This window comes from Coregonus lavaretus (assembly GCF_964263955.1).
Source record: "Coregonus lavaretus genome assembly, chromosome: 6".
In the NCBI taxonomy this organism is placed as follows: domain Eukaryota; kingdom Metazoa; phylum Chordata; class Actinopteri; order Salmoniformes; family Salmonidae; genus Coregonus; species Coregonus lavaretus.
In genome coordinates, this window is record NC_139993.1 from 56673753 (window position 1) to 56698141 (window position 24389).

General features: G+C 44.7%; 1 protein-coding gene across 1 annotated transcript in view; it reads right to left on the minus strand.

Moving 5' to 3' along the window:
• Positions 1-4939: 4939 nt before the first annotated feature.
• lepr (leptin receptor) overlaps positions 4940-24389 on the minus strand; it is a gene marked incomplete at its 5' end in the record, with an annotated part of 71661 nt that continues 52211 nt past the window's right edge. The window contains 8 exons of the mRNA XM_084163901.1: positions 4940-6887; positions 7115-7190; positions 9851-9953; positions 10363-10446; positions 13830-14036; positions 17836-18049; positions 18343-18425; positions 20311-20464. Coding sequence (XP_084020027.1) covers positions 6039-6887; positions 7115-7190; positions 9851-9953; positions 10363-10446; positions 13830-14036; positions 17836-18049; positions 18343-18425; positions 20311-20464 — 1770 coding nt within the window. The 3' untranslated portion in view covers positions 4940-6038. The remainder of the gene's footprint in view (positions 6888-7114; positions 7191-9850; positions 9954-10362; positions 10447-13829; positions 14037-17835; positions 18050-18342; positions 18426-20310; positions 20465-24389) is intronic.

The following is a 24389-nucleotide window of genomic DNA, read 5'->3' on the forward strand; positions in this document are numbered from 1 at the left end:
TGCAGAGAAGAATGGGAGAAACTCCCCAAATACAGGTCTGCCAAGCTTGTAGCGTCATACCCAAGAAGACTCGATGCTGTAATCGCTGCCAAAGGTGCTTCAACAAAGTACTGAGTAAAGGGTCTGAATACTTATGTCGATGTGATATTTTAGTTTTTGTATTTTTAATAAATTAGCAAACATTTCTAAAAATGTGTTTTTGCTTTGTCATTAATGGGGTATTGTGTTTAGATTGATGAGGGAAAAAAACAAGAATCCCTCAGATATAAAATATACACTTACTGTAGCAGTTTTGGGTGCCTCCATCTGATGAAAACACACTTTCCGATTTACACTTAAACACAGGTGTTCGGAGCATCTTGTCTTCCTTAGACAAGTGCTGTAACGTGGAGATATGGCCATGTGGGAACACTAACCCTATCAAGGTGTGCATCAATTTAACCTTTTGTTTTTTGAAAATCATTTCTCACTGATATGAAAGATAAGGTCCTTATGTTTTCAAAACAGTACCGCAAGCAATGCGTGTTAACTTTCAGACTGAGGGCCAGGGCTCTTAACAAAAAGCCCCCCGTAAAGAAGATACTATCATCAATAGGCGCTAAAGCAGTTAGCGTCTATAAATTGGGTAAGGGCTGACTAACGCTATCACACATTCATAGACTTTACCCTGCACATATTGTGTAGACCTGTGCTGGATTAATGGCATTTTTTTTTCTATTTTACATCAGGAATGATGTTGAACCCCTGCCCGGATGAAACCTCTCTCCTGGAAGAAACAATTGATCAGTCACTCTCCCTGTGGTGGGAAAAAGTACCCAATTGTCAAAAGTAAAGATGCCTTAATAGAAAATGACTCAGGTAAAAGTGAAAGTCACCCAGTAAAATACTACTTGAGTAAAAGCCTAAAAGTATTTGGTATTAAATATACTTAAGTATCAAAAGTAAAAGTATAAATCATTTCAAAAATCCTTATATTAAGCAAACCAGATGACACCATTTTCTTGTTTTTTAAATGTATAGATAGCCAGGGGCACACTCCAACACTCAGACATCATTTACAAACGAAGCATGTGTGTTTAGTAAGTTCACCAGATCAGAGGCAGTAGGGATTACCAGAGCTTTTCTCTTGATAAGTGTGTGAATGGACACTTGTCCTGTCCTGCTAAGCATTCAATATTTAACGAGTACTTTTGGGTGTCCGGAAAAATGTATGGAGTAAAAAGTACATTATTTTAGTTAGGAATGTAGTGAAGTAAAAGTATTCAAAAATATAAATAGTAAAGTAAAGTACAGATTCCCTTTACACCACTGCACTCTCCCCAATCCTCACCTACAGGTAATCCTGGCTGACCATGTTCGTGCTGTATAACCTATTTGAGCCAATGCAAACACAACACTATTTAGGATATCTAGTTTATTCAAATGGTATACTGACTCGCTTTTGAAATAAATCTTGAACATGCTGCAAATAAATAGTTGGTCCCACAGGTACCCTGTTTATAGTGTCTGTAGGCTATCCAGGGCTTTAAAAAATCAAGCCAACTACTAGACATTTACACAATTGTATTTATTTCACATTTCATGCTACACAAAGATAAATAGAATACATTTTTCTAAACTAATTCAATCTGTTAGTTGGACTTATTGCGTCCTATACTGAAATGATTGTTCCAATTTGGATGTTTTAGGTAGTCTCATTTACTCATCTTTCTAACCCTGGCAGTCATTCTGAATGCAGATTGTGGGTGATTTTCTGATATCCCCAGTCAAGCTGGATTCCAATAGGAATTAGACATCACTTTGCAGGCCAGCATAATGTGACTAGATGCTGGTTTTGCGGGTAACCAGCATATATTGGTATGCTGGTGACCAGTTTATGTGTCCAAAACACAGCGAAGGCTGGTCACCAGCAAAAACAAAACGAAGGCTGGCCACCAGCGAAAACACAACGAAGGCTGGTCACCAGCGAAAACACAACAGCGAAAACACAACGAAGGCTGGTCACCAGCGAAAACACAACAGCGAAAACACAACGAAGGCTGGTCACCAGCGAAAACACAACAGCGAAAACACAACGAAGGCTGGTCACCAGCGAAAACACAACAAAGGCTGGCCACCAGCGAAAACACAACGAAGGCTGGTCACCAGCGAAAACACAACGAAGGCTGGTCACCAGCGAAAACACAACAAAGGCTGGTCACCAGTGAAAACACAACAAAGCCTGGTCACCAGCGAAAACACAACGAAGGCTGGTCAGCAGCGAAAACACAACGAAGGCTGGTCACCAGCGAAAACACAACAAAGGCTGGTCACCAGCGAAAACACAACGAAGGCTGGTCACCAGCGAAAACACAACAAAGGCTGGTCACCAGTGAAAACACAACAAAGCCTGGTCACCAGCGAAAACACAACGAAGGCTGGTCAGCAGCGAAAACACAACGAAGGCTGGTCACCAGCGAAAACACAACGAAGGCTGGTCACCAGCGAAAACACAACAAAGGCTGGTCACCAGTGAAAACACAACAAAGCCTGGTCACCAGCGAAAACACAACGAAGGCTGGTCACCAGCAAAAACACAACAAAGGCTGGTCACCAGTGAAAACACAACAGCGAAAACGCAACAAAGGCTGGTCACCAGTGAAAACACAACAAAGGCTGGCCACCAGTGAAAACACAACGAAGGCTGGTCACCAGCGAAAACAAAACGAAGGCTGGTCACCAGCGAAAACACAACAAAGGCTGGTCACCAGTGAAAACACAACAGCGAAAACGCAACAAAGGCTGGTCACCAGTGGAAACACAACAAAGGCTGGCAACAAGTGAAAACACAACAAAGGCTGGTCACCAGCGAAAACACAACAAAGGCTGGTCACCAGTGAAAACACAACAGCGAAAACGCAACAAAGGCTGGTCACCAGTGGAAACACAACAAAGGCTGGCCACCAGTGAAAACACAACGAAGGCTGGTCACTAGCGAAAACACAACAAAGGCTGGTCACCAGTGAAAACACAACAGCGAAAACGCAACAAAGGCTGGTCACCAGTGGAAACACAACAAAGGCTGGCCACGAGTGAAAACACAACGAAGGCTGGTCACCAGCGAAAACACAACAGCGAAAACACAACAAAGGCTGGTCACCAACGAAAACACAACAAAGGCTAGTCACCAGCGAAAACACAACAAAGGCTGGTCACCAGCGAAAACACAACAAAGCCTGGTCACCATTGAAAACACAACGAAGGCTGGTCACCAGCGAAAACACAACAGCGAAAACACAACAAAGGCTGGTCACCAACGAAAACACAACAAAGGCTAGTCACCAGCGAAAACACAACAAAGGCTGGTCACCAGCGAAAACACAACAAAGGCTGGTCACCAGTGAAAACACAACGAAGGCTGGTCACCAGCGAAAACACAACAAAGGCTGGTCACCAGTGAAAACACAACAAAGGCTGGTCAGCAGCGAAAACACAACGAAGGCTGGTCACCAGTGAAAACACAACTGCGAAAACACAACAAAGGCTGACCACCAGTCGAAAACACAACAGCGAAAGGCTGGCCACCAGCGAAAACACAAGAAAGGCTGGTAACCAGCGAAAACACAACAAAGGCTGGTCACCAGCGAAAACACAACAAAGGTTGGTCACCAACGAAAACACAACGAAAGCTGGTCACCAGCGAAAACACAACAGCAAAAACACAACAAAGGCTGATCTCCTGCGAAAATGCAACAAAGGCTGGTTACCAGCGAAACACAACAGCAAAAACACAACATAGGCTGGTCACCAGCTAAAACACAATGAAGGCTAGTCACCAGCCTATGCTGCTCTGTTTTTTTTTTAGCAGGGTTACAGCCAAATCAAACATTTTGAGGGGATGTTACAGTAAAATGTTGATAAAGAGCACCCTCTCCTGGTAGTTATGCTACAGTACACTGGAAATAACACTAACCCAGAGGTTCTTCAGCTTTTTCAGCTCGAGACCCAAATGAGAAATTGACTGTCCTCGAACGACCCAAATTAAGAAGAAACAGTGTGTGATCATAAATGTTTACTCATAACTCGGGACCCACCTCTCACATGCTCAGGGCTCACGTTGGGTCCCAAACCATAGTTTAAGAAACCCTGCTCTAACCAATTCCATATTATGCAAATATCCCACATCTGATTTCTTATACTATCCCATCGGACCAAATGTTACTCCATACCCAAACCCTTTCAGATCATAGATATGTCAGTTTCTCACATGAAATCTAATAAAGCTGAATGACTCATATGCCAATCTATCATGTTTCAGCACATTCTGTATGAGCTGTCTTGCTCTAGCCTGGGTAACAGTCTGTTGGTGCCATCATGCCAGGGAGTTGGAATGATAGCACAAACAGGTCTGGGACCAGGCTATTCTTGTTCTACTTTCATCTAAATTCTGAACATTCTGAAAACGTATTAATGGACCAGGTGGGTGTTGTTGTTTGGCTTATATCCTACTTCCAGCGAGGTGAGAGCAGCTGTGGTCTTTATGTTCTCAAGGATAAATAAGGTTGTGTTCTGCTGTGAAGCCATGACTAACCATGGTCCCTGCCTAGCAACATGGCTAATCCTGTGTCACAGCAGATAGCAACTCAGTGTATATATTTTCTCTCTCCTCTCTCGCTCTCTCTCCTCTCTCTCTCTCTCCTCTCTCGCTCTCTCTCCTCTCTCGCTCTCTCTCCTCTCGCTCTCTCTCTCCCCAAGACAACCAAGTCGATATTCAACAAAACAAACGGTTTTCTCCTAGTACTGTCTGTCTGCAACCCTAACCTTTCTTTTCTTTGCTGTCTGAGTGACTGATGGCCTTGGTAATGGTGGAAGAGAAAACACTTATATTTTATCTTTCTCAGTATGGACCGTCTTCAACTCAACCTTCAAGTTAACCATTTCTTAATAAGTCAACAGTCGTGGCAATAAATATTTTATTTTGACCACGAAAAATAGACAAGAGATCTTGATAAGGATTACATATCACTCTGGTATTTTCTAGACATTCTTTAGAGTCTTCTTTTTTTTCATTGGTTTCAAAATGTCCATTATTCTATCATGTATACCTAGCAACAGCTTTTTCAATAGAAAATGGCACGCAATGAAACTAGATGGCACATTTCTTACATATCATAACAAAGTTTCAAATACAGTACATATACAACGAAGAAAATAGACATATTTTCTTTGAGGGCTCAGAAAGCAAATTCAGATCTGAAAGGCAATTCTCCACAAGCGTTACAATAAGTGTCCCAAAAACATCCAAATCCAACATCATCGTGATCACCATTTGCACACCACCAACCATTCAGTAACACCGGCTTTGAGACAAGATCCCATCATGTGCTTATGCTGCACAGTCTGTTGAGCTTAGAACAGCCATCGGAAAGAAAATATACATTTTCAGAAGATAGGCCTTTTCAGAAGATAGGCCTTTTCAGAAGATAGGCCTTTTCAGAAGATAGACATTTTCAGAAGATAGGCCTTTTCAGAAGATAGGCCTTTTCAGAAGATAGGCCTTTTCAGAAGATAGGTCTTTTCTTTCATTTTTTCTAATTTTTAATTAAATACATCCCAGCGTAATAGTTCCTGAAAGTGTGCAACACTTTCTCCTCCTCAGCTCTAAGACGTGACAGAGATGACTTCCTGTGAACTGAACAGTAGCACAGTAGACGGAGGGAGTGTGCTTATAAAATGGCATCCTATTCCTTATAAAGTGGGCAGAGGCTTAGCATCTAGGACGCCTTGCACCCTCGGACACCTTTTCCCCATATTCTAAATGTTCAATATAAGTGCACTACTTTTGCCCAGGGCCCATTGGGATCTAAGTGCACTATATAGGGAATAGTGTGCCATCTAAGACAACCAAGGTTCTGTAAATGCCCTCAACAGAAAGACAAGCCTATCAGTGACTGAACACCGGCCACAGGCCATTGTCTGTGTCTCTCATGAGTCCTCTCCCTCCTGAGGGACTAAACAGCAGCATAAGAGTGAATCAGTACATGAGGCACTAGCAGGGCTTACAGCTGGCGGGCGCTGTCCTGTGCTTTGAGCTGCCTGGAGGGAGCAGTTCTGAACTGGGGGAGATAGAGGGGGACGATCCTCATCCCCACCACCGACCCCTCGTCACTGGACTCACTAAACATAGAGTTCTGACGCCCGAGCAAAGGGTTGGACTCAACGGACGAGCCCTCTCTCCCCAGAACCATCACCTCTTTGAGAAGCATAGCCCCTGTGTGTTCCTCCGTCTCCTCCTCCTCTCCCTCCTCTCCCTCACTCTCCTCCTGACAGCCCATCCCCAGGTAATACAGGTCCTTCTCCTCAATCCCCTCCATCCCCCCATCCTTCTCTCCTCCCAGGGCCTCATCCTCCTGTTCTGACGTCTCAGAAAACTCCTCCACAGAGTTGTAAGAGCAGGAACGCCGTGGGTCCAGGTCCGACTCTCCGGCTCGGGAATGGGAATTATCCAGCTCCCACAGACCTCCGGGGAAGGAGCCAGAGATGTCGGAGTTGTTGCCGGAGAAGTTGCCCTCGTCGCTGGAGCTGCTGAGGCTGCCCTCCTGCTTGTAGAGGCGGTGGGGGTTGTCAGAGAGAAGCACGGTGGCGTAGGTCACTGATGGCTGGGCTGAGCTCTCCAAACTCCTGGGGAGATCTGGGAGTTGGAGGGTCTCCTCCTCCGGTATCCCAGGCACCTCTGAGTCCACACAGAGAGCTGGGGAGGAGGCTGGGATCAGGTCCTTGTCTGGGCCTGACGTAGGGAGCCCAGTCTTCTCCACAATGGTAGCCTGGGAAATGGTCTCTGAGACGAGGAGTAGTGGCCAGACTGGCAGGCTCTCTGGTTGGCGGAACAACTGCTCCATAGTGTCAGCCTGGACAAGAAGAGAGGAGGAGAGTTAGGACCACAGCAAGGTGAACTGGCCTGCCAAATACAGTGAATAAGATGAAATAGTACTTTATTAATACTGCAGCAAGCTGTCCTATACAGCACATGTACTTTTTTGTCTCTATGGTCTCTTACTGTATGAGTAGCCTGCTATATCTTTAAGTGTGTATTCATGGGTAAGTGTGTGTGGAGTAGTATTTCTGTACACCTCACCTTCCTGAAGTCAATCCCCTGAGCCCAGGAACAGTTGTTGGGGTTGGGAACATCCTTCCACATAAACTTCTTCATGCTGGGATTCAGACAGAATAGAATTTAACAACAAGGTATGGAGCCTCTCAGTCTCAAACTCGCTCTCTCTCTACTCTCTCTGTCGGTCTCTCCCTAGGGATGGGCGATATGGCCAAAATATCATATCACTGTATTTAAAAAAGATGTTATGACGGTATTTAACAGTATTTTATGTTTTTGGATAATACAAGTTCTAAATTTGCTTCATGAATAGTGCGTGACCCTAGGGTGACAACGCATACAGTGCATTCGAAAAGTATTCAGACCCGTTCCCCACATTTTGTTACGTTACAGCCTTATTCTAAAATGGATTTAATTAATTATTTTCCTCAATCTAAACACACTACCCCGTTATGACAAAGCGAAAACAGGTTTAGATATTTTTGCACATTTATTAAAAAATATATAACTAATACCTTATTTACATAGGTATTCAGACCCTTTGCTATGAGACTCGAAATTGTGCTCAGGTGCATGCTGTTTCCATTGATCATCCTTGAGATGTTTCTACAACTTGATTGGAATCCACCTGTGCTAAAATCAATTGATTGGACAAGATTTGGAAAGGCACACACCTATCTATATAAGGTCCCATAGTTGACAGTGCATGTCAGAGCAAAAACCAAGCCACGAGGTCGAAGGAATTGTCCGTAGAGCTCTGAGACAGGATTGTGGCGAGGCACAGATCTGGAGAAGGATACCAAAAATATTCTGCAGCATTGAAGGTCCCCAAGAACACAGTGGGGTCCATCATTCTAAAATGGAAGAAGTTTGGAACCACCAAGACTCTTCCTAGAGCTGGCCCGCCCGGCCAAACTGAGCAATCGGGGGAGAAGGTCCTTGGTCAGGGAGGTGACCAAGAACCTATATTGATAAAAGGTGACCAGGGAGGTGTCCTAGAGAGATTTACATGGTTATCAAAACGTCACGCCAGGTTAAGCCTACACAAAACACAGCCCTTGTTAAGTCTTTTTTAAATCCCCTATGGGAAAAGTGAATGGTGGAAAAACGATTGGAACCATTTCCCTGTTTGACCGCAAGGTTTTATGGGTATTATGACACCTCCATTGTGGGGCTCTATGGACCATGTAGACTGAACGCAAGTGTCTCGTGGTCAAGCAACAACAAATGCTCTCCTTGAGTGACAGGGGGCGGGACTAGGTCTGTGTGGAAAGCGGCATGGAGAGAGAGAGCTGAGAGGGATGACTGATGTAGCGTGTAAACTATAAAAATGGACGTTACACACAGCATATCACATTAACAAACCAAACATTCAAATACCGTTAAACAGTGAGGGAAAAAAGTATTTGATCCCCTGCTGATTTTGTACGTTTGCCCACTGACAAAGAAATGATTAGTCTATAATTTTAATGGTAGGTTTATTTGAACAGTGAGAGACAGAATAACAACAAAAAAATCCAGAAAAACACATGTCAAAAATGTAATAAATTGATTTGCATTTTAATTAGGGAAATAAGTATTTTACCCCTCTGCAAAACATTACTTAGTACTTGGTGGCAAAACCCTTGTTGGCAATCACAGAGGTCAGACGTTTCTTGTAGTTGGTCACCAGGTTTGCACACATCTCAGGAGGGATTTTGTTCCACTCCTCTTTGCAGATCTTCTCCAAGTCATTAAGGTTTCGAGGCTGACGCTTATTCTGTCTCTCACTGTTCAAATAAACCTACCATTAAAATTATAGACTGATCATGTCTTTGTCAGTGGGCAAACGTACAAAATCAGCAGGGGATCAAATACTTTTTTCCCCCTCACTGTAGAAGGTAAAGTAAAAACCTAAACAGGACCGTGCATCAATACATTTTAGTCATTTAGCAGACACTCTTATCCAGAGCGACTTACAGGAGCAATTAGGGTTAAGTGCCTTGCTCAAGGGCACAGACAGATATTTCACCTAGTCGGCTCGGGGATTAGAACAAGCGACCTTTCGGTTACTGGCACAACGCTCTTAACCACTAAGCTATCTGCCGCCCCAATAATGGTATATAGTAAAATACGGTATACCTCCCAGCCCTATCTCTCCCTCCCCTTCTCTCCTCTCTCTCTGCCCCCATCTCACCCCCTTTCTCCATTTCTCCCTCTTTCTCAGAACACATTCAGCCAATCACCATAGTAATTGAACCCTGAGGACATTCTGTACATTGTTGAAATGTCACGTATACTCTAATTCCACTCCTAATCAATGTGTCTGACTGTGTTCCTCAGATCAATAACCACCTGGAATCACCACTTTAGTCTTCACCACCTGCCCAGAGGCCAAAACCATTGTTCCTCTCTTTCTTAATGTCAGACACAGTCCAAAAGTGCTTTCTGTAAATACACCACTGCAATAGAACAGAACACACCACTGCAATAGAACAGAACACACCACTGCTATGGAACAGAATACACCACTGCAATAGAACAGAACACACCACTGCAATAGAACAGAACACACCACTGCTATGGAACAGAATACACCACTGCTATGGAACAGAATACACCACTGCAATAGAACAGAATACACCACTGCAATAGAACAGAATACACCACTGCTATTGTGTGTCTACGACTGAGCAAAAATCTGTTAGCAGTATATACAGTTGATTGTCAAATGATTGAACTTTAAACTATATTCAATAATGATGAGAAATATAATCTTACTGGTTTTGGGATATGACCAGGGTGACGAAGAGGACGATGGCGAGGAAGGCGATGATCATCAGAAGCATGTAGGCTGCAGGCCCAGCTTCACCCCCCCTAAAGACTGGAGGACAGGACAACACCCTGGGTAAGTCTATCAGTCAATCAATCCATCCACATTGGATCACATTCATATTGACACCAATACATAACCCTAGAGGAAATGTATTAAACACCCTTATAGAATTGGCACTTAAAAAATTTGAACATATGACTTACATTATAGATGCATGCATGTCAGTGCTGCAATATACAAAATAAACATAATCCATACTCATATGCCAAATACATAGGCTGCATTTACATAGGCAGCCCAATTCTGATCTTTTGACCAATTATTGTATAAGGATCTGATTGGTCAAAAGACCAATAATTGGAAAAAGATCAGAATTGGGCTGCCTGTGTAAAAGCAGCCATCGAGACATATTTTTGGCCGGGTGTATTTTATGTTCCTATCTTGAGGGAGGGCTTACCTTTAGTATACACTGGCTCTCCTTCTCCATCCGCAAACACTGGATACAAAATAAACTCGTACTCATCAGAGTCATAGAAATGACCTGGGAAATATAGTCACAGAGAAAGTGGCTCAGATTAGAACAGATTCAACCATGTCTATAAACTCTCACTAGAGGGCGCCAGAACCTCACAGCCAACAACCTCTCAAACTGGAACTCCATACGGATTGAAGTGCCACAGTTTGACCAGATGTCCAGATCAATTGTCCTGCAGTGTTTTTGTGGGTTTATTAATGTCCTTCTACATCAATCTAAAATAACATTGATTCACGGAACTGAGTGTTGTGAAAGAGAAGGTGACCCAGGGAGAGAAGTAATCAGAAAGATTAAAGAGAGGTATTAATCAAATCAAATGTTTTTTGTCACATGCGCCGAATACAAACGTGAAATGCTTAATTACAAGCCCATCACCAACAATGCAGAATTTGTTCTGCGAAATATTTGTTATGTAAAAAAAATTACAAATAAACTAAAGTAGAAAAAAAGTAACAATAAAATAACAACAACAAGGCTATATACAGGGGGGTACTGGTACCAAGTCAATGTGCGGGGGTACAGGTTAGTCAAGGTAATTGAGCTAGTGTACATGTAGGTAGGGGTAAAGTGACTATGCATAGATAATAAACAGCGAGTAGCAGCAGCGTAAAAAATGGGGTCAATGCAAATAGTCCGGGTAGCCATTTGATTAACTGTTTAGCAGTCTTATGGCTTGGGGTAGAAGCTGTTAAGGAGCCTTTTGGACCTAGACTTGGCGCTCCGGTACCGCTTGCAGTCCGGTAACAGAGAGAACAGTCTATGACTAGGGTGGCTTGAGTCTTTGACAATTTTTGGGCCTTCCTCTGACACCGCCTGGTATAGAGGTTCTGGATGGCAGGAAGATTGGCCCCAGTGATGTACTGGGCTGTATGCAGTACCCTCTGTAGCGCCTTGTGGTCGGACGCCGAGCAGTTGCCATACGAGGTGGTGATGCAAGCAGTCAGGATGCTCTCGATAATGCAGCTGTAGAACTTTTTGAGGATCTGAGGTCCCAGGCCAAATCTTTTCAGTCTCCTGAGGGGGAAAAGGTGTTGTCATGCCCTCTTCACTAATGTCTTGGTGTGTTTGGACCATGATAGTTTGTTGGTGATGTGGAAGCAAAGGAACTTGAAGTTCTCGACCCGCTCCACTACAGCCACGTCGATGTGAATGGGGGCATGCTTATCCCCCCTTTTCCTGTAGTGCATGATCAGCTCTTTTGTCTTGCTCACATTGAGGGAGAGGTTGTTGTCCTGGCACCACACGGCCAGGTCTCTGACCTCCTCCCTGTAGGCTGTCTCATTGTTGTCGGTGATCAGGCCTACCACTGTTGTGTCGTCGGCAAACTTCATGATGGTGTTGGAGTCGTGCGTGGCCACTTTGTCGTGGGTGAACAGGGTGTACAGGAGGGGACTAAGAACGCACCCCATTGAGGATCAGCGTGGCAGATGTTTTGTTGCCTACCACCTGGGGGCGGCTCGTCAGGATGTCTAGGATCCAGTTGAAGAGGGAGGTGTTTAGTCCCAGGATCCTTAGCTTAGTGATGAGCTTTGAGGGAACTATGGTGTTGAATCCTGAGCTGTAGTCAACGAACAGCATTCTCACATAGGTGTTCCTTTTGTCCAAGTGGGAAAGGGCAGTGTGGAGTACAATAGAGATTGCGCCATCTGTGGATCTGTTGGGGCGGTATGCGAATTGTAGTGGGTCTAGGGTTTCTGGGATGATGGTGTTGATGTGAGCCATGACCAGCCTTTCAAAGCACTTCATGGCTACAGATGTGAGTGCCATGGGGCGGTAGTCATTTAGACAGGTTACCTTGGCGTTCTTGGGCACAGGGACTATGGTAGTCTGCTTGAAACATGTAGGCATTACAGACTCGGTCAGTGAGAGGATGAAAATGTCAGTGAAGACACTTGCCAGTTGGTCAGCGCATGCTCCGAGTACGCGTCCTGGTAAATTTTGACCTGTTTAAAGGTCGTACTTACATCGGCTATGGAGAGTATGATCACACAGTCGTCCAGAACAGCTGGTGCTCTCATGCATGGTTCAGTGGGGCTTGCCTCGAAGCAAGCATAGAAGGTATTTAGCTCGTCTTGTAGGCTCGCGTCACTGGGCTGCTCGCGGCTGGGTTTCCCTTTGTAATCCGTAATAGTTTGCAAGCCCTGCCACATCCGACGAGCGTCAGAGCCGGTGTAGTAGGATTCAATCTTAGTTATGTATTGAAGCTTTGCCTGTTTGATGGTTCGTTGGAGGGCATAGGGGGATTTCTTATAAGGGTTTTTGTTATCCCGCTCCTTGAAAGCGGCAGTTCTAGCCTTTAGCTCAGTGCGGATGTTGCCTGTAATCCATGGCTTCTGGTTGGGATATGTACGAACAGTCACTGTGGGGATGACATCGTCGATGCATTTATTGATGAAGCCAGTGACTAATGTGGTGTACTCCTCAATGCTATCTGAAGAATCCCAGAACATATTCCAGTCTGTGGTAGCAAAACAGTCCTGTAGCTTAGCATCCACGTCATCTGACCACTTCCGTATTGAGCGAGTCACTGGTACCCCCTGCTTTAGTTTTTGCTTGTAATCAGGAATCAGGATATATTATGGTCAGATTTGCCAAATGGAGGGCGAAGGAGAGCTTTGTACGCGTCTCTGTGTGTGGAGTAAAGGTGGACCAGAGTTTATTTTCCTCTGGTTGCTGGTAAAAATGAGGTAAAACGGATGTAAGTTTTCCTGCATTAAAGTCCCTGGCCACTAGGAGCGCCGCTTCTGGGTGAGCATTCTCTATTTTGCTTATGGCCTTATACAGCTTGTTGAGTGTGGTCTTAGAGCCTGCATCGGTTTGCGGTGGTAAACTCTCCTGGTAAATAGTGTGCTCTACAGCTTATCATGAGGTACTCTACCTCAGGCGAGCAAAACCTTGAGACTTCCTTAATACTAGAGATTGCGCACCAGCTGTTGTTGACACAGACCACCACCCCTCGTCTTACCGGAGGTCGCTGTTCTGTCTTGCCGATGCACGGAAAACCCAGCCAACTGTATATTATCCATGTCCTCGTTCAGCCACGACTCGGTGAAACATAAGATTTTACAGTTTTTAATGTCCCGTTTGTAAGATAGTCTCAAACGGAGCTCACACAGTTTATTCTCCAGTGATTGCACGTTCCCCAGTAGGACAGATGGTCAAGGCCGATTATCCACTCGCGACAAATTCTCACCAAGCACCCGGATCTGCGCCCCCTGTATCGGCGTCTCCTCTTCATGCAAATTACGGGGATTTGGGCCTGGTCCAGGAGGAGCCGTAAATCTTTCGCCTCCAATTCGTTAAAGAAAGCGAAAGAATGAAAGAGAATGAGAGGGGAAATGAGAGGGGAAATGAGACGGAGAGGTATAACAGGAAGTAAATGTACATACCATATAGGTAGAGGAGCTTGTCAGTAGGGGGGAACCTGGTCCACCTCTCCCTGCCCTCTGGGGTCTGGCCCTGTCTGTCCTGGTGGTTCTGACCCGACCACTCTACGACCAGGGACCACGGTACATTGCTGTTAGGCTGCAGAGACCACAACAGGACCACACAACTACTGTTCACACGGGATGCACTGAACGAACGCACACACTGACCTGGAGAGAGGGAGGGAGGGACGGAAAAGGGTGGACGAGAGAGAGAGAGGTGGAAGGAAAGGGGGAGAGAGTGATAGAGAGGAATAAAAATTACATGTTTATATTTTCTCTTCATGTAAAAACGGTTGGCTGGCATGCCCTCACCGGCTAGTACACTTATGATGACTGATGTGTGTTCTGACCCTCTACAGGACTTCCGGTAAGAACAATGCTGATGCTTCTCTTTTCAGGGTTTTGTTTATTTTGCCTCTTCACCAACACACACACTTTGATTATATACCGTGGATCTTGACTGGGAATTCATCTTGGTGGACTAGTTATTGTGTTAAACCGAATTAATTGTGTTTCTATAAAGGCAAGAACATGCACAACATAACAGTATCAGTAAAGTGTAATAATTATATAATATAAATAAGCTATATAAACATGAATGAATAAGCATGATATTACACTACTATAACACAGATATAAACAGGGCTATAAACATGAACCTAAACGATAAACATCGTGTCGTAGAGAGAGAAACCAATTACTGACACTGACAAGATAAAGATTCATGGCACCCTCTCTCTCCGGCCCACAGCCAAAGGGTGCTGCAGCACCCCCTGAAAAATATGATTGGAAAAAATGTTTTTCACAAAGGTAGTGCACTGGGCCTCTACCAGTCCTGTATTAGTGGTTCGATATAGACTTCTGTAGCGCGCCAAAAATAAAAACATGCCGCAAAAATGAGCTGGGCGCACACATTATAAGGAACATCTCTGAATGCAGCGCAAACATTTTGGTGGGAAGCGCACAAGACAATGACACTGTCATAGAACACTGTATGTGTGCATTCCCCTTCATATAGCTTATAGCAGGGGGGCTGCAACCTTTTTCATATGAGTGACAATTTACAATTGATCCTACAATTTCTAAAGATCTGCATGCCAGTTATGATTTTCATATTAGCATTGTAGGCTACTCAACTGTGCCCAGAAAATGTCTAACTGCCCACAAACTGAATAGCCTCCTCCTAACTGGCTAACGCTGTCCATTCAGCCACACCCCACGGAGCTCCACTATCCCTACCTGTACGGAGGCGCTGTCCATTTAGCGGTACTGAATCACGGGCGTGGCCTTAAATGTGTAGATTTTTCTTCATTCCTTGGTTGAGTTTGTTTGTCTTTATGCGTCCTTTGTAGGCCTAAGTAATTCCTTTGACGTATGCCTTTTATTTCAATGCGTGTGTAGGATTTATCTGGCATAGTTTGCATTCGCAGTCAGCTGTTTTATGCTCCAGTTACTTTCACATTGATGTATGTATTTGAAGTCACCCTTGATAGCATGTATTATGCATCTATTTCATGTTGCCCTGTATGCACTGTTCCACAAGTTGGCTAAATGAGTCAATGTAGCCTATGTGCATTCGGACCCCTTCACTTTTTCCACATTGTTACGTTACAACCTTATTCTAAAATTGATTAAATAAAATAAAAATCCTCATCAATCTACACACAATACCCCATAATGACAATGCGAAAAAAGGTTTTTATAAATTTTTGCACATTTATAAAAAAACAAAAACACCTTATTTACATAAGTATTCAGACCCTTTGCTATGAGACTCGAAATTGAGCTCAGGTGCATCCTGTTTCCATTGATCATCCTTGAGATGTTTTTACAACTTGAAGGACAATCATCTCTGCAGCACTACACCAATCAGGCCTTTATGGTAGAGTGGCCAGACGGAAGCCACTCCTCAGTAAAAAAGGCACATGACAGCCCGCTTGGAGTTTGCCAAAAAGGCACCTAAAGAACTCTCAGACCATGAGAAACAACATTCTCTGGTCTGATGAAACCAAGATTGAACTCTTTGGCCTGAATGCCAAGCGTCACATCTGGAGAAAACCTGGCGCCATCCCTACGGTGAAGCATGGTGGTGGCAGCATCATGCTGTGGGGATGTTTTTCAGCAGCAGGGACTGGGAGACTAGTCAGGATCGAGGGAAAGATGAACGGAGCAAAGTACAGAGAGATCCTTGATGAAAACCTGCTCCAGAGCACTCAGGACCTCAGACTGGGGTGAAGGTTCACCTTCCAACAGGACAACGACCCTAAGCACACAGCCAAGATAACACAGGAGTGGCTTCGGGACAAGTCTCTGAATGTCCTTGAGTGGCCCAACCAGAACCCGGACTTGATCCCGATCGAACATCTCTGGAGAGACCTGGAAATAGCTATGCAGCAACACTGCCCATCCAACCTGCAGAGAGGAATGGGAGAAACTCCCCAAATACAGGTGTGCCAAGCTTGTAGCGTCATACCCAAGAAGACTCAAGGCTGTAATCGCTGCCAAAGGTGCTTCAACAAAGTACTGAGTACTTATGTAAATGTGATATTTCCGTTTTCTATTGTTAATAAATTTGCAAACATTTCTACAAACCAGTTTTTGCTTTGTCATTTTGGGGTATTGTGTGTAGATTGATGAGGGGGGGATATAATTTAATCAGTTTTGGAATAAGGCTGTAACGTAACAAAATGTGGAAAAAGTCAAGGGGTCTGAAAACTTTCCGAATGCACTGCATGATGAGGTTGAGTAGTACATTGTAGACGCCATTCCACAGACCTTTAAAGCTAATATTGAGGTGATAATGTCTGTGGGACATTTTTGTTTGAGTTTCTTTTTACAGGGACAGTGCACATTAATCAACGTTTCAGTAAAAGTGCAGGTTTTAGCCAACCGGCTAATTTTCAACCGCAGTCCCTGGGCAGGTTATTAAAAACAATTACAATACAGACCAAACAATGAGCAGTGAACACATGCAGAGCAACATAGGACAAGCAACACCTAGCACGCAGACAGACAGAGCAACATAGGACAAGCAACACCTAGCACGCAGACAGACAGAGCAACATAGGACAAGCAACACCTAGCACGCAGACAGACAGAGCAACATAGGACAAGCAACACCTAGCACGCAGACAGAGCAATAGCACAAAAAGCAACAAAACAAAATACATAAAAGCAACAAAATGTTTCCACACCTCACAAGCTACAGACAACAGATAATATGGAAAGCGGCAATACACAGCTAAGGATTAGGTTCACAAGTCTGATTGTCCTTTAGCCATGTCATGTTTGTTTTCGCTGTTCTCCAAATAGCATTTTAGAGTTTAAAAATGGTGTCGAAGTACAGTAAATGAGCTTCAACTGGTGGGTGTATTTTTACACACCCCACTTTGCCATTCCCTAGGTTTAGCTGAACTGACGCCAGTCATTTAGCAGACACTCGTATCCAGAGTGACTTACAGGAGCAATTAGGGTTAAGTGCCTTGCTCAAGGGCACACCGACAGATTTTTCACCTAGTTGTTCGGGGATTCAAACCAGCGACCTTTTGGTTACTGGCCCAAAGCACTTAACCACTAGGCTACCTGCCGCTGTCCTCACCCTTCCTCTTCTCTCCCTCTCTAGTGAAGCCGCGCCCTCTCGGGCCTTGAGGCAGTGAGCATGCCCAGTGGGGACCAACATGCCTGTTATCTCCCACTGATGACCATGAAGTCAGAAACATAGCATTTCAACTGACTATGACATAAAGCAAGACCACCAACTATATATATGTTATTTAAATTGGGAAAACAAACATGCAGTTTTCAAATAACATTTTCTTTTTTTCCAGATATTTATTTCTGACTACTAACTATTTAGACTGCTAGTAATCTGTGTATGCTAGTAATCTGTGTACTGGGTATAACAATCCTTCAGCCCCATACAAATACAGTACATTCCCATTCAGTGTATTTTTCAGCAGTGACTTACGTTTGGGGTGTCTCTCCAGGGTCATGTGGGTGTTCCTAGTGGAAGAGCCCTGGCTGTTCTGAGCCTTGACTGTCACAGAGTGGACCTCCCCTCTCCACTCAAAGCTATAGGAGGACACCAGGCCTATCTGCTCCTCAGTTACAGTGCCCCCAGAGTCCTGGTGCTGTACTACAAGTGCCTCCACACAGTAGGTTGGCTCCACTATGGGGGAATGCTATGGGGAAGAGGAGAGGGAAGAGTTGAGAGACTATCAAGGACTCTAACGAGGATTCATTATCCAATGTGCTACTTCCTTATACTCTCTGATCTGATAAAGGTGTTGGGGAAGGCAACCGAGTACTGCTATATTGCGCTGACTCATCTAGTATTTTCAGAATAAACTAAGAACAATGACGTAATAAAAGGAGAGGATACACCTGTTCAATTAATCTAACTCTCTCTGATGTTGACATTTAAACCACATACTGTAGGACATGTAATGTGTTCTCTGAAAGCTATGGACCCTACCTCGAAGAGAAGAGTGACGTTCGTCTGCGTACTTGGTGGATCCTCCTGAAACACTCGCCAGAAATCAGGACCCTGGTCAGGAGCTGAGAGAACAGAATATAGATGTTACAGCTGTGTGTGTGTGTGTGTGTGTGTGTGTGTGTGTGTGTGTGTGTGTGTGTGTGTGTGTGTGTGTGTGCACGTGTACCTACTGTATGACTGAGGCTTGAATTTTCTATCAGAACGTAATTTTCCATTTAGCAGCAGGCTACATAAAAATGGAACCGCTGGATAGGGGAAACGCTTGAGTCGCACAAAATGGAATATAATGTTAAAGGTCTAAAGACCTGCATCACTATACTGAGAGAGTTTTAGTTTCTCAAAGGACATATTTGGGTGTTTTTGGAGCATTTGTTCATGTTTATTCAGACCCCCCATACCGCACAACGAGGATCAGGAAGTGAATCGCTGGTTGGGGTAGGTTTCTCAAAAACAAGTGAAATCACAAAAAAGTGTCTGGACCCTTCTATAACATGCCATTTAGATCAAAAATAGAGATTTGGTTGTAAAAGAGCAAACTTCTCATTTAAGATCAGGGTCAGAAAGAGCGTTTTACACACAGCAAACCATGGATAATGAAGGGTTTGAAATGACCCATCTCCTTTCCCCCTTCTGATAACCAGGTGGCGAATCGCATCTCTGCATGTCTGGCAGACATATCAGTGTGGATGTCGGATCACCACCTAAAGCTGAACCTCAGCAAGACGGAGCTGCTCTTCCTCCCGGGGAAGGACTGCCCGCTCCATGATCTCGCCATGACGGTTGACAACTCCATTGTGTCCTCCTCCCAGAGTGCAAAGAACCTTGGCGTGACCCTGGACAACACCCTGTCGTTCTCCGCTAACATCAAAGCGGTGACCCGATCCTGTAGGTTCATGCTCTACAACATTCGCAGAGTACGACCCTACCCTACACAGAAAGCGGCACAGGTCCTAATCCAGGCATTTGTCATCTCCCATCTGGATTACTGCAACTCACTGTTGGCTGGGCTCCCTGCCTGTGCCATTAAACCCCTACAACTTATCCAGAACACTGCAGCCCATCTGGTGTTCAACCTTCCCAAGTTCTCTCATGTCACCCCGCTCCTCCGCACACTCCACTGGCTTCCAGTTGAAGCTCGCATCTACTACAAAACCATGGTGCTTGCCTACGGAGCTGTGAGGGGAACGGCACCTCCTTACCTTCAGGCTCTGATCAGACCCTACACCCAAACGAGGGCACTACGTTCATCCACCTCTGGCCTGCTAGCCCCCCTACCTCTACGGAAGCACAGTTCCCGCTCAGCCCAGTCAAAACTATTCGCTGCTCTGGCACCCCAATGGTGGAACAAGCTCCCCCACGACGCCAGGACAGCGGAGTCACTGACCAACTTCCGGATAACACTTGAAACCCTACCTCTTTAAGGAATACCTGGAATAGTATAAAAGTAATCCTTCTACCCCCCCCATTAAAAAATAAAAATAGGGTGGTTGTCCCACTGGCTATCATAAGTTGAATGCACCAATTTGTAAGTTGCTCTGGATAAGAGTGTCTGCTAAATGACGTAAATGTAAATGTAAATGTAATTGTGGTTATGAGAGCTAATGTACTGTACGTTTGTATAAAGAAGTTCAACCTTAATAGTAGTGGTGTGCTGGAGGTGCTATAACCAGTATTTTTATTGTCTGGACCGCTGAAGGGGTGCTCAGTCCTAGCATTGTAAAACTGCATGTGTAAAGGAAGGTTCAGGACGGCAACTAAATTCCGTTCAAAAGTTTGTCGATGCGTTTCAGAGGCAATTTGTCGAAGCAATGTTGTCAAAACACCTCAGCAATAAACTTTTCTATACATTGCATGTCTCTCTTGCAAAATAGATTTTTTATCGCAATGAGACTAACCTGTATAAATAAAAGTGAAATGACATGGATGAAGTGATGAGGAAGACAGTACCTCTGCTGTTGTGAGGGGTGGTGTAGAGCAAGTGGCTCCAGTCACTCCAGGTCCCGGAGCCGTTGATGTGCACACAGCGGACCTGCACATTGTACACCCCACACACATCTGGTTCAGGAACCTCAGCCCACAACTCAGTCTGCGGAGCTAGGACCTGTGGAACATATCCCAATTAAATCACATATTTACCCCAAATAATATATTTTACAATAATAGAGCTTCAAAATAAATCAATATGTATCCATTAACTCAAAAATGAACGGATTTTGGGAAAATACACTACATGAACAAAGTTATGTGGACACCTGCTCGTCGAACATCTCATTCCAAAACATGGGCATTAATATGGAGTTGGTCCCCTCTTTTCTGCTATAACAGCCTCCACTCTTCTGGGAAGGCTTTCCACTAGAGGTTGGAACATTGCCGCGGGGACTTGCTTCCATTCAGCCACAAGAGCATTAGTGAGGTCGGGCACTGATGTTGGGCGATTAAGCCTGGCTCGCAGTCGGCGTTCCAATTCATCCCAAAGGTGTGCGATGGGGTTGAGGTCAGGGCTCTGTGCAGGCCAGTCAAGTTCTTCCACACCGATCTCGACAAACCCTTTCTGTATGGACCTCGCTTTGTGCACGGGGGCATTGACATGCTGAAACAGGAAAGGGCCTTCCGCAAACTGTTGCCACAAAGTTGGAAGCACAGAATCGTCTAGAATGTCATTGTATGCTGTAGCATTAAGATTTCCCTTCACTGGAACTAAGGGGCCTAGCCTGAACCATGAAAAACAGCCCAAGACCATTATTCCTCCTCCACCAAGCTTTACAGTTGGCACTATGCATTCGGGCAGGTAGCGGTCTCCTGGCATCCGCCAAAACCCAGATCCGTCCGTCGGACTGCCAGATGGTGAAGCCTGATTTATCACTCAAGAGTCCACAGAGTCCACTGCTCCAGAGTCCAATGGCGGTGAGCTTTACACCACTCAAGCCGACGCTTGGCATTACGCATGGTGATCTTATGCTTGTGTGCGGCCATGGAAACCAATTTCATGAAGCTCCCGACGAACAGTTATTGTACTGACATTGCTTCCAGAAGCAGTTTGGAACTCGATAGTGAGGGTTGCATTTCTACGCGCTATGCACTTCAGCACTCGGCGGTCCTGTTCTGTGAGCTTGTGTGGCCTACAACTTCACGGCTGAGCCGTTGTTGCTCCTAGACATTTCCACTTCACAATAACAGCACTAACAGTTGACCGGGGCAGCTCTAGCAGGTCAGAAAGTTGACGAACTGACTTGTTGGAAAGTTGGCATCCTATGACTGTGCCATGTTGAAAGTCACTGAGCCCTTCAGTAAATGCCAATGTTTGTCTATGGAGACTGCATGGCTGTGTGTTTGATTTTATACACCTGTCAGCAACGGGTGTGGCTGATATAGCCGAATCCACTCATTTGAAGGGGTGTCGACAGACTTTTGGAAAGTCTGGAAAGCATTCAGACCCTTTGACTTTTTCCACTTTGTTACGTTACAGCCTTATTCTACAATGGATTAAATAGATTTATTTCCTCATCAATCTACACACAATACCCCAAAATGACAAAGCAAAAACAACTAGACATTTCTGCAAATGTATCAAAATACAAAAAATGAAATATCACATTTCCATAAGTATTCAGACCCTTTACTCAGTACTTAGTTGAAGCACCTATGGCAGCGATTACAGCCTCGAGTCTTATTAGGTATGACGCTACAAGCTTCGCACACCTGTATTTGGGAAGTTTCTCCCATTCTTCTCTGCAGATCCTCTCAAGCGCTGTCAGGTTGGATGGGGAGCGTCACTGCACAGCTATTTTCAGGTCTCTCCAGAGATGTTCGATTGTGTTCAAGTCTGGGCTCTGGCTGGGCCACTCAAGGACATTCAGAGACTTGTCCCGAACCCACTCCTGCATTGTCTTGGCTGTGTGCTTAGGGTCGTTGTCCTGTTGGAAGGTGAACCTTCGCCCCAGTCTGAGGTCCTGAGTGCTCTGGAGAAGGTTTATATCAAGAATCTCTCTGTACTTTGCTCCGTTCATCTTTCCCTCAATCCTGACTAGTCTCCCAGTCCCTGAAAAAAATCCCCACAGCATGATGCTGCCACCACGCTTCACCATAGGGATGGTGCCAGGTTTCCTCCAGATGTGACGCTTGGCATTCAGGCCAAAGAGTTCAATCTTGGTTTCATCAGAAAAGAGAATCTTGTTTCTCATGGTCTGAGAGTCCTTTAGGTGCCTTTTGGCAAACTCCAAGCAGGCTGTCATGTGCCTTTTACTGAGAAGTGGCTTCTGTCTCTACCATAAAGGCCTGATTGGTGGAGTGTTGCAGAGATGGTTGTTCTTCTGGAAGGTTCTCCCATCTCCACAGAGTAACTCTAGAGCTCTGTCAGAGTGACCATCGGGTTCTAGGTCACCTCCCTGATCAAGGCCCTTCTCCCTCGATTGCTCAGTTTGGCAGGGCGGACAGCTCTAAGAAGAGTCTTGTTGGTTCCAAATTTCTTCCATTTAAGAATGATGGAGGCCACTGTGTTCTTGGGGACCTTCAATGCTGCAGAGATTTTTTGGTACCCTTCTCCAGATCTGTGCCTCGACACAATCCTGTCTCGGAGCTCAAGGACAATTCCTTCAACCTCTTGGCTTGGTTTTTGCTCTGACATGCACCGTCAACTGTGGGACTTTATATAGACAGGTGTGTGCCTTTCCAAATCATGTCCAATCAATTGAATTTACCACAGGTGGACTTCAATCAAGTTGTAGAAACATCTCAAGGATGATCAATGGAAATAGGATGCACCTGAGCTCAATTTTGAGTCTCATATCAAATGGTCTGAATACTTATGTAAATAAGGTATTTCTGTTTTTTATATTTTATACATTTGCTAACATTTCTAAAAACCTGTTTTCGCTTTGTCGTTGATGATGAATATACAGTGGGGGAAAATAGTATTTAGTCAGCCACCAATTGTGCAAGTACTCCCACTTAAAAAGATGAGAGAGGCATGTAATTTTCATCATAGGTACACGTCACCTTTGACAGACAAATTGAGAAAAAAAAATCCAGAAAATCACATTGTAGGATTTATTTGCAAATTATGGTGGAAAATAAGTATTTGGTCACCTACAAACAAGCAAGATTTCTGGCTCTCACAGACCTGTAACTTCTTCTTTAAGAGGCTCCTCTGTCCTCCACTCGTTACCTGTATTAATGGCACCTGTTTGAACTTGTTATCAGTATAAAAGACACCTGTCCACAACCTCAAACAGTCACACTCCAAACTCCACTATGGCCAAGACCAAAGAGCTGTCAAAGGACACCAGAAACAAAATTGTAGACCTGCACCAGGCTGGGAAGACTGAATCTGCAATAGGTAAGCAGCTTGGTTTGAAGAAATCAACTGTGGGAGCAATTATTAGGAAATGGAAGACATACAAGACCACTGATAATCTCCCTCGATCTGGGGCTCCATGCAAGATCTCACCCCGTGGGGTCAAAATGATCACAAGAAAGGTGAGCAAAAATCCCAGAACCACACGGGGGTACCTAGTGAATGACCTGCAGAGAGCTGGGACCAAAGTAACAAAGCCTACCATCAGTAACACATTACGCCGCCAGGGACTCAAATCCTGCAGTGCCAGATGTGTCCCCCTGCTTAAGCCAGTACATGACCAGGCCCGTCTGAAGTTTGCTAGAGTGCATTTGGATGATCCAGAAGAGGATTGGGAGAATGTCATATGGTCAGATGAAACCAAAATAGAACTTTTTGGATAACTTTGGAGGACAAAGAATGCTGAGTTGCATCCAAAGAACACCATACCTACTGTGAAGCATGGGGGTGGAAACATCATGCTTTGGGGCTGTTTTTCTGCAAAGGGACCAGGACGACTGATCCGGGTAAAGGAAAGAATGAATGGGGCCATGTATCGTGAGATTTTGAGTGAAAACCTCCTTCCATCAGCAAGGGCATTGAAGATGAAACGTGGCTAGGTCTTTCAGCAAGACAATGATCCCAAACACACCGCCCGGGCAATGAAGGAGTGGCTTCGTAAGAAGCATTTCAA